General features: G+C 52.6%; 1 protein-coding gene across 3 annotated transcripts; it reads left to right on the forward strand.

Moving 5' to 3' along the window:
* Positions 1 to 236: 236 nt before the first annotated feature.
* Positions 237 to 9,187, forward strand: Spred3 (sprouty related EVH1 domain containing 3). Of its 3 annotated transcripts, none has more exons than XM_047530079.1 (5): positions 237 to 505; positions 1,845 to 2,013; positions 2,106 to 2,185; positions 4,733 to 4,876; positions 5,615 to 9,187. In XM_047530079.1, exons 1-5 carry the CDS (start codon positions 329 to 331, stop codon positions 6,278 to 6,280), a joined length of 1,236 nt encoding a protein of 411 aa, XP_047386035.1. In that variant the 5' UTR covers positions 237 to 328; the 3' UTR covers positions 6,281 to 9,187. The 3 variants fall into 3 exon arrangements, with proteins under 3 accessions (XP_047386035.1, XP_047386036.1, XP_047386037.1); XM_047530080.1 differs by having other exon boundaries at positions 237 to 412; XM_047530081.1 differs by lacking the exon at positions 4,733 to 4,876.
* Positions 9,188 to 11,164: the final 1,977 nt, after the last annotated feature.

Raw genomic sequence — 11,164 nt, forward strand, 5'->3', positions numbered from 1 at the left:
AGGGGATGAGAGGAGGGGGAGGGGAAGTGGAAAACTAAGGCTGTGGACTGGCGATGGAAAAGATGGGGGACAGGTGGGTATGGAGAAAAAAGATGGGTATCTGGAAGAAGGCAGACACAGGCGAGAAGAGATGTCACAAGGAAGAAAGGAGCCATGCTAGAATAAAGTGGACATGAGGGGACAGAGCCGGTATGGGTGGCTGAGTGTGCAGTGGATCCTGATGTGAGAGAGGAGGCCGGGGGAGGCCAGGGTTGGGAGAACTCTGAAGGGGAAACAGGATTTGATTTCACTGACTGTTGTCCCTGTCCTCCCAACCTCCTTCAGGTACATGGTGCGGGTCCGAGCCGTGGTGATGGCCCGAGATGACTCCAGTGGGGGCTGGCTGCCTGTGGGGGGCGGGGGCCTCAGCCAGGTGAGCGTTTGTCGGGTCCGAGGGGCCAGACCCGAGGGGGGGACCCGCCAGGGGCACTACGTCATCCACGGGGAGCGCCTCCGGGACCAGAAAGTGAGCCACCCTGGGGCGTGGGGTAGGGTGGGGCTGGGGAGGCAGGGGAATGGGCTGGGAGCGCAGAGAAGGCAGGTTGTCTCCCAGCCAGGGAGCCAAACTGGGACCTGGGGTGGAGTTTGGAAGCGACTCTAACCTACAGACAAGACCTGGGAATTTCCAGAGTGTTGGGGTATCAAGCAGGTCCTGTCTACTCTGTGGCCTGTTAGTCTGTCACAGCAACCTCCTGACTGGTCTCCCTGACTAGTTCCTGCTCCTGCTTTGTCCCCAGTCTGTTCCACAGGGGCCCTGCTGACACCCACCTCAGATCATGTCCCTCTTCCCCTTAGAACCCTCCTCTGGATCCATCTTTCTCAGAGACCCTTGCCAGAGGGCCTATGGGAACTGACTCCTGAGTACCCTAAGTGTAGGGAGGCATTTGGTGGGGGTCTGCTTGGAATTGCTAAATACAGTTGACAATTCTGTGAGTTCAACAGGAATCACTGGGCTGTCTGGCCCAATTTGGAGGAACGATGTGGAAATTTCACCTGGGGATGTAGTAGGAAGATTCAGATTGTTTGAAAAGGCTTTGGGGGAAGGGTATAGTTTTAGGAGCAATGTGGGGGGATTTGAAATGCTGTGGAGGATTGTAGTGGTGTTAGGCAAGAACCTGAGGGAACACCCAGGGTGTTGGCCAGCATTGAGGGGGAATCTGGAAGTTTAATAAAAATATTTTTAGGATAAGGGTTTAGGAGATTCCTGAGACATCAGAATTACCCCCCCACACACATACACATATACACATATTTTTTTGTACTGGGGTTTGAGTCCAAGGGTGCATTACCACTGAACTACATTCCCAGCCCTTTTTTATTTTTTATTGTGACACAGGGTGTCACTAAATTGCTGAGGCTGGCTCTGAACTTGTGATCTTCCTGCCTCAGCCTCCTGAGTTGCTAGGATTACAGGCATGCACCACTGTGCCCTGTGGGATTAACTAATATTTTGACATGTTCAGTAAAGGTTGAGGAGTGCTCTGAATCTGGAGGGGGCATGTTGGGTCATCAGAAAGGGGATAACAATGCTTTAGGCAGTCAATAAAATCTGGGAGTCCTACTGGGACATCACAGGAGAATATTAGGAAAATGTAGAGATCAAGTGTTTGGAGGAAATATTGAAGTATCAGAGATGCATTCCATAAAATTGGAGGATTGTATTGGGGTGTCAGGGTTCAGGGGTATGCCTGGGATTGGGGAATGAGGTTGATAGGATGTTGGGGTGTGCAGAGGGGCTGGGGATGAGGGGAAATCACAGCCATGACTGGGTCCCGTATCTTACCCACTCCCCTCCTGCCCCTTAGACCACCTTGGAGTGTACCCTGAGGCCAGGCTTGGTTTACAACAAAGTAAACCCTATCTTCCACCATTGGAGCCTGGGAGACTGCAAGTTCGGACTGACATTTCAGAGTCCTGCAGAGGCTGATGAGTTCCAGAAGAGCCTGCTGGCTGCACTGGCTGCTCTGGGCCGAGGTGAGTGTGCAGGCGGGGGGCACTGGGACTGGGGGCAGGCAAGGAGAAGCTGGGACCTGGGGACTCACTCTCTGCCTCTCTCCCTGCCCCAGGTTCGCTCACTCCCTCCTCTTCCTCCTCCTCCTCCTCCTCCCCTTCCCAGGATACTGCAGAGACTCCCTGCCCTCTGACGGTGAGTCTGGGGTGCCTCTGCTGGGAGGGCAGGGCTTGGTTCCTAGTCTAAAACCATTCCTGAGCACCTCCTGTGTAGCAGGCGCCAGGCCACATGCTGGGGACACAAAATTGGGCTGAAACTATTAGTGTCAGTTCAATCCCAGTTATTCTAGTTTTTTGTTCTATTATGAGTTACACACTTATTCAAGGGTACTTATTGAGCACCTTCTGTGTACTAGGCAGTATTTTAGGCACTGAGACACATCAGTGAACAAAAACGTTCCTTTTTTCTTGGAGTTTCTATTCTAGTACAGGAAAGGCTGGAAAAAGGATATATTTTATAGGTGATTAAATATTAAAAGGAAATAGGGCTGGATGTGCACACTGTAAACCTACCTACTTGGAGGCTGAGGCAGGGAGACTGAAAGCTGGAGGCCAGCCCTGGCAACTTAGTGATACCCTATCTCAAAATAAAAAATAGGAAGGGCTGGGGCGTAGCTCAGTTCAGTGCTGGAGTGGTCCCGCATCTAATTTCCAGCATGCGGAGCACTTGCCTAGCATGTACAAGGCCCTTGGTTTTATCCCCCCCCCCAAAAAAAAAGAAAAAGTAAATAGATGAACAGATGAAAGACAGTTCCATGTACCAGTTATTCAGACTACAAGCCTTGAGGGATGATCATCTTTTTATGCTTCTCATCTCATGTGTCAGCAAATGCTGGTTCTACTTGCAGAATGGTCAGAATCTGCCTCCCACCTGGTCCTGGCCAACCTCGTCTCCCAACTGCACCATCTCCACAGCTTCTCATTGTTACCACTCCCCTTCCCTTCCCCTCCTGTCTGTGTCCCACACAAAGCCTGTGGAACCCTGTCGACAGTTGAGTCAGATCATACCCCTCCCCCACCCAGAACCCTCCCAGGGCTTTGTCTTACTCAAGGTAAAACCCTTGCAGTGGCACATAAGATCCCCCACCATCTGACCCTGGGTTGCCCTCTTCCTCACTTCCCTTCCCTCAGCCTCACCAGCCTCCTTTTTCCCACTCCAAGGAGGCGGGCACACTCCTTTCTCAGGGCCTTGCACTGACCCTTCTGTCTGGGACACTTTCCCCCAGATTCCTACAGGACTCATTCTCTTCTTTCTTTCAGGGCTTTATACAAATATCACCTTCCTTGTAATGCCCTCCCTAATAACCTTGTAAAGTCACAATCTCCTACTGCCTCTTATCAGGTTCTAATTTTTTCCCATCTTCTAAGTATTTCCCTTCTTTGTTTTCTGAAAAGACAGCTTTCTTATCTAGTAGTTTACCGCCCCCCCATGTCAGCTCCATGAGGTGAGGATCTTCTGTAGGTTTCATGCTGCACTGCTAATGCCTAAAACAGGTACACAGTCATGTTGGTGAGTGTGTCGAGTCCCTGGGTTGCATAAAGGAATGCACAGCCCGTCTGTGCATTTTGGTGCTTGCTGGGGATGGTGGGAGTTGCTGAGAATACTTGGGGAAACAAAACTTTTCCCTGAGCGGAAAAGGGGAGAATCTCAGGATGATGGGAGATGCAGGCGGGCGCACAGCAGTCACCCACATTTCCTGCTGTGGTGCCCTTATTTGAAAGATGCTCCAGCTCAAATCTGCACAGTGGCCTTAATGCTTGGCCTGCCATAAATATATATTGAATGTAGTGAACAGAGGAGGTGGAATTATGCTCATCTTACAGGAAGCAAGTTGAAGGTCTGAGAAGTGGCAAACTTTAGCTGGTAAAGGACAGAAGCTGATTTGGACAGGAAGGAGGGCATTCCAGGTGGTGGTGGTGAGTCCGCCATAAAGGTGGAGTGGTGAAGGTGAGGCAGCAAGTTGGCCGATGGCCAAGGACGTCGGGTAATGGGAAGCCGGATGGTTTGATGTTCTGTGGGCCGTTGAGCTAAGCAGTTAAGAGTCTAAGCTGGTAATGCCAACTGTTGGGAGGCTAAGGCAGGAGCATCACAAGTTCAAGGCCAGCTGGGCAACTTTGGGACATCCTGTAAAATAAAAAGGGACTGGGGCCAGGTGTGGTGGCACACACCTATAATCCTGTGGGTGGGGAGGTTGAGGCAGGAGGATCTCGAGTTCAAAGCCAGCCTCAGCAACTTAGCAAGGCTCTAAACAATTTAGTGAGACCCCATCTCTAAATAAAATACAAAAAAAAAAAAAAAAAAAAAAAAAAAAAAGGGCTGGAAATGTAGCTCAGTGGTAAAATGCCCCTGGGTTCAATCCCCAGTTCAAAAAGAAAAAAAAAAAAAAAAAAAAAAAAGAGTCTGATAATGTTACATTTACAGCTCTTCCTGTACTTACATGGGCGGTGCCCTTTACAGAGGGTCCTAACCACATCCTTATGAATAGGTACTATTATTATCCCCATTTTACAGAGGTGGAAACTGAGACTCAGAGGTGAGCTCATTTGCAGGAGTCAGTGGCAGAGCCGTGCTTGAACCCAGGCCTGGCTGGCCTCAGAGCCCTTGCTCTCAGTGGGAGGGTCTATGTGGTGCTTCAGCTTGCGGGAGAGAACTCCCCGCGCTGAGGCTGCTGATCTCCCCCAGTCCCACGTGGACAGCGACTCGTCTTCTAGTCATAGCCGCCAGGAGACGCCTCCTACCGCTGCGGCAGCCCCCATCATCACCTTGGAGTCAGCTTCTGCCTTCGGGCCGGCCACGCCCCCCCAGCGCCGCCGCTCCTCTGCTCAGGTGCGACCTCTGTCCCCCAGTAGAAGTTTGGGTGGAGTGGGAACAGTTGCCGCAGTAGCTAAGGGTGCTGGAGCTGAAACCTGGGGCGTGGGTGGAGGGTGGTGAAGGAGGACAGGTAGATGCAGGGAGTGACTGACCTGACTCCTGAGCTGGGGGTGGAGAAAATAAAGGCCTCGGTTTCTCCGAGATTTGGACAGGGTTTCCCCGTATCTGGTGAGCGCTTGGAGGTTTGGGGGAGTTCTGAATTCCAGAGGGACTAGGGGATTATGTGGATAATTTTCGAGTACATTAGAAGGCGGTGGTACTTATGGAAGGGCTCCTCAAAACAACTTAATTCATGTGTGAGTGTGGGGAGGCTTGGTACCCCAAGAGAGTAAAAGGGAACCAGAGACTGGATCCCTTAGTCCTGGAGGGGGAGTTGGCTGGGATCTGAAGGTAGGGGGTGCTGGGTGCTGGGCGCTTGACCAGGATGGGAGGCCGAAGCCAGTATGGTCAAGCCTGAATTCCTCTGACCCTGGGACAGAAGGGGGCTGAGGGGTCTTGGGAGAGGAGCAGGCTGGGGTCTTGGAAGTCTGAATTCCTAGTCCAGGAGTGTTCCAGGGGACAGGATTCTTGGATGACTGAGTTCTGTGGCACGGTTTTAGAATTCTTGGGTCTTCTGAGATTGGGAGGCTGTGGTCGGGTAGGTGAGTCACAGACCGCCTGGCTAATCTGATCTTCTGTCCCTTTGTTCTGCAGAGCTACCCTCCGCTCCTACCGTTCACCGGGGTTCCAGAGCTCTCGGAGCCGGTGGCTGGGGCCGGAGGCCAGGGCTGGGGCGGACGCGGCTATGAGGATTACAGACGTTCCGGGCCTCCCACACCCCTTGCCCTGTCCACCTGTGTGGTGCCTTTCGCCAAGACTGGCACACTGAGGGGTGCAGCCCTGGGTCCCCCAGTATCACTACCTGCCCCTCTCACGGAAGCTGTGCCCCCTGCACCCCCAGCTCGCCCACCCCCGGGCCCGGGCCCTACCCCTGCACCCGCCAAGGCCTCCCCTGAGGCTGAGGAGGCAGCGCGCTGCGTGCACTGCCGAGCGCTCTTCCGCCGCCGCGCAGATGGGCGTGGTGGCCGCTGTGCAGAGGCTCCAGACCCGGGTCGCCTACTTGTGCGCCGACTCAGCTGCCTGTGGTGCGCCGAGAGCTTGCTCTATCACTGCCTGTCGGACGCCGAGGGCGACTTCTCGGACCCGTGTGCCTGCGAGCCAGGCCACCCTCGCCCTGCCGCGCGCTGGGCTGCCCTGGCCGCGCTCTCCCTGGCGGTGCCCTGTCTCTGCTGCTATGCCCCCCTGCGTGCGTGCCACTGGGTCGCTGCGCGATGCGGCTGCGCAGGCTGCGGGGGTCGCCACGAGGAAGCTGCGCGGTGAGGACCGCCTGGTGGGTCCGGTTGCCGGACCTGACCAAGGACCCCAACTTGAGGGTCCAGGACTCCAGACTCAAAACTCAAACCCAAACCTAGGCACATTTGGAACTTGAAGCTTGAGTTTGGATTGAGAATTTCCAGTCCTGGAACCTGGACCCTAAGTCTACGACTGAGCGACCCCAGACCCACTTTCATTGGGATATCTGTCAAGAGCACCCAGGCCTGAGTTCTGGATTCTCCATCCTTCTTCCCTACTGAGGAGACTCCCTACATCCCCGGACTACATTTCAGAGGGCCTGGGAAGCACACAGATCCTTGAGAGATGCAGGGACCTCGAACCCTGACTCCTTACGCATTTGACCAACCCAGACCCCAATCACACCTACCACCATAACCCTCAGATTACAGCCCCATAATTTGGAGTTGCCAATACCTGTCCCTGCCTGTATCCAGTTACTCCCAGATCTTGAGACCATAGGACCCCAAATCACCCCCAAATGGTCCCCGAATGTTCATATGAGACCTGGCACACCCACATATGAGATGTTCTTGTAGCTGCAGGACCTGGAGACACCAAACCCTCTGTGGTTTGAGACTCTGATATGGTCTGGAATCACCAGAGGCTGGCCTCAAGTCTACTCACCACTGAGTGCCCCACAGACCTGGCCTTTGATCCAAGATACTAGGTCTAACTTGCCCATGTGACCCCAGATGTCCTCGGACTGCAGAGTTAAGATGCATTGAGTTCTTGGATATGCACAAACATGAGATGTTCTCTGACCGAAATGATTTGGGAGGCTCATCCCAAACTTCACAGGCACCAGACACCAAGATGCTGTGGGAATAAGGGATTGAAGACTGGTGTGGATTCGCCTACTCCCAAGCCAGGGTTCTTGGGGGCTTTGGATCTCATATGAACTCTGAGGTGTATTATATTCCCTGACTTTATCACTGAAGGCCACAAACACCTCAGGGCTCAAGACGCTGGTCTCAAGTCTTCAAATAACCCTCTTCCAGTTCACCTTGGACCTGAATGTTGAGACCCAAGATGTCCTGGAATCTTTGGCTTCTTTCTACCCACAGATCCCCAGTCTCCTAAAGGCCAGGTGGGAGTCCAGCTCCTAGAAGACGGGATGGCAACCCAGACCTCAACCCCTTGGCCTCCAGCTCCTGAGTGATCCCAAGGTGCTTTAAGAGCACTGGATCCAAGACTCCAAGGTGCCATCGACCATCAGATGCAGGGCTCAAGCCCTGACAACATTGGGATTGTTCTTGATTCAAGAGCTTGGTCCTTCCATACCACAGTCACTCAGATCCAAGATGCCCCAGGACCCTAGCACCCTCAGATGCCAGAGTTCTTGGACTCAAACTTCTCTAGCCTGATGCAGTCCCAAGATGCCTCTGCACCTGATTCCCCAGGCTTGGCTTGTGCAGCCTCAGAACTGTTACCCTTTGAATCCACCACCCAAAGGCCCCTGAAACCCCAAGTCCCCAGACTTTGGAATTCTGGTTTCCAGGACCCCAGCCCAATACCCTCACAATCGTCAGAATTGCCCTTTATCCTAAAGTTCATCACTTTGAACTCAGATGCCTGGAATCCAGGGCTACCCAGGAGCTCCCATTCCCACCTCCAGGGCCCACTGTCACCACAGAGGATGGTGCAGACTGTTCACTAAGCAAAGCACCCAGCTGCAGTGGTGTTCTGGGACTGTGATCCACACTGAAGTCTGCTGGCCAAGATGGGCTCTCAGAGGAAGGCCTGCCTTTTTCTCACTTGCACAAAGGCGCCTTTTGGGTGAGCTGTGGTTCTGCTGGGACCCCTGTAATCCCAGCCTTGTAGCTCTCCTTCGGGCCCAGCCCTGAGCCCTGGCTGTGGTCCAAGTCCATCTTCATGAGCCTCCTTTTCCATCTCAGAGCTGGGGGTGGTTTTGGAAAGCTTAAAAGCCTGCTTCATGGCCCTTCCCCTTATGGGGAATGGGAATGCTACAGTCTCTGCCTTGGGTAGAGTGGGGTGTCCAAGCATACCTTAAGATCTGTCGTCTTGAATGATGGAACCAAGGTCTTAGAACAAGACAGTCCCAATGTTTTGCAGGCTTGGGACCTGCATCTGGCCTCAAGCATCTGGAAATGTGCATTTACCTTTATCACCCAGACTTGGATGGCCTTGTGGGGGTTCAAGGGATAGATCCTACTGTCACTTCCTTTAAATTATTAACTATTTATTGTATCCGGAACCTGTGAGATTCAGCTCTCCCAACCAGACCCTGGGATGGGTGAGAAAAGGGGGGGTGTCCCTCCCATCCCTACTCTGCCCAGCTCTCATCACTGTCAGACCCACCAGAGCTGAGGGCGGAGGGGCTGGGGGCTGGGGAAGCCTGGGTCCCCATCCCCCTCTCTGTGCCTCGGTCTCCCCCCTTCCATGGTGGGCGGGGGGAAGCTCCATTCTTAACCTACCTCGTTTTGGGGAGGGGTGGGACAGGAGACTAGAGTGCTGTATGGTGCTGTGGGATTTTTGGATGAAGCAGTGGGGGCTGGGACCCCAGCCCCCACCTCCCAGCACCGCCTCTCCCAGGTCTCCCAGTCCTATTCCCTGCTGATACCCACCTCTGATCCATGATTACCCTTCATCACCCCCAAATCAGGGGTGCATGAAGGGCTGACCCTGGGAGCCAGGAAGACCTTACACCCTGGAGCACCCAGGCCCAATTTCCCAGCTGCTCGCCCCTCAGATTGGATGCTTGGCCCCCAGACTTGGGGGAGGCACCCCAACATTTATCTTCCTGATCTTGATTCCAAGCCAGTCTGTGACCTCAACATTGTTAGTGTCAGTGCAGGCTGAAGTGGTGGGGAGGATGGGGCCAAAGACCCAGCCTTGTCATCGGGGGAGGGGGCACGAGATCTGCTCCAAGAAACGTCTGTGACAAAGTCTCAGCCTGCGTTTTTTATTTGATTGGCGCGCCCCATCCTGTTCCCGAATTGCCATACCAGTCTCCTTCCTCAAATGTCCCTTCCCCACCACATCCTTTAGTCCCAAGAGCAGACTAGCTGAATCCCATACATTCTGGTCTCTCAAGTACATTCATTGAGCACCTATTATATGCTATATTATGCACCTGCTATGTTTAAAGCAACAAACAGAACAGGCAATAATCCCCATTGGAGCGTATGACTTTTTAGTGGGGAGACTATAAGTAACACACCTAATCTGTTAGAAAGGCTATAAAGAAAAGATGGGCTTGGTGGTGCACACTTGTAATACCAGCAATTCAGGAGGCTGAGGGAGGAGGATGGCAAGTTCTAGGCCAGTCTAGGCAACTTAGCAAGCAAGACCCTGTCTCAAAATCGAAATAAAAGGGGCTGGGGATGTAGCTCAGTGGTAGAGTGCCCCAGGTTCAATCCCTAGTGCGGGAGGGGGAAGCATGGGGATACAGAAGATTTTAGCTAGAGTGGTCAAGTGAGGCCTCACTCAGGAGCTGGCAATCAAATAAAGCCCTGAAGGAGGTAAGGTGGTCTGGTTCAAAGGAAGGGACAGCCAGTGCAAGATCTGAGGTAGGAGGGCGCCTGGTAAGTCTGAGGAGCACCCAGAGAGCTTTCATTGCTGGAGGGGAGGAAGGAAAGAGAATCCGAGGAGAGGAGGGGAGAGAGGTGACAGGACAGATCTTGCAGGCCATTGTTTGGACTTTGTGCTTTATCCTGAGTCAGAAGGAGCCACGGGGAACTTTAAAGCATAGGCGAGATCCAAGCTGACTCAGGTTCACAGGCTCCCTCTGGCTGCATGTGGGGAACAGGCACTTGGGGATGAGGCAGGGTGACAGTGAAGGCTACTGTAATGGTCCAGGGAGGGACAACGGATAGGACCAGGGTGGAGACACTGGATCTATTTTGAAGATAGGGTCCACAGATTATATACTTAGTTCGATATAAAGAAAAGAATCAAAACTGGGGATGTAGCTGAATGGTAGGGAGTGTGCTTAGTATACTCAAGGTCCTGGGTTCAGTTTCCAGCAAATAAATAGTCAAGGTTGTAAGTCCAAATTTGGGGATTGGGCAATTTTTAATGTTTTATTTAGCTCAACAAATGTCCTCCATGAGTGCCCTGCCTTGGTGTAGACAGGGCTTTGGAGGGACCAGTTCTGATCCTTGTTCTATGCTGAGGCTCCCGACTCACCTACTTCCAGGGAATGAGGACAGTCAGGAAGGGGTAAGAACTGGAATGATGAGGTTTAACCAGAGCAACAAAATCAGCAGCAGTAATAACCAATGGGCTCAGGGCGTGAAAAGCATGGAATCTGGAATTAGATCTTTGAGTCCTGGCACCACCGTGAATCCACTGTGTAACTTACACTCTGAACCTTCTCTGTAAAATGGGGATAAGATGCTTACCCTAGTAGCACACACTGAATTACTCAATACCGTAGTTGGTATTCTTATTTGAGTGCCCTCATATACTTTTTACATAAGGACGAATTAATCCTTATAAACAATTCTAAGAGTAAGTTCTATTATTATCCCTATTATAATACAGATGGGAAGCAATTTGGCAGGAACCAGAGCTGGTGAGGGGCAGAGTCAAATCCTAACCCTGTCTGAGTGCCTTCTTGGGTGCAATCTCTTAAATGGCCACGGATCGCAGCAGCTCCAAGGCCTAGGGAAGTAGGAGGGTGAGGGCCTAAGGTGTACTTTGTGATGGCTGAGGAGGGCCTAAGTGGGGGAGCGGGTGTGAAGGGTTAGGTGGAATAGTTAGAGCTTTGACTTAATTCCAATCATAAGGAAAAAGAGGAAGCAAAGTTCTGAATTGGAGACGGAGTTGTGTGAAGAACATTTGGACTTGGGTGAGTCAAGCGCAGAGGGCCACCAAGGGAGACAGGAAAAGGAAGCCGCAACTGCT

This window comes from Sciurus carolinensis, chromosome 16 (assembly GCF_902686445.1).
Source record: "Sciurus carolinensis chromosome 16, mSciCar1.2, whole genome shotgun sequence".
Taxonomy (NCBI): Eukaryota; Metazoa; Chordata; class Mammalia; order Rodentia; family Sciuridae; genus Sciurus; species Sciurus carolinensis.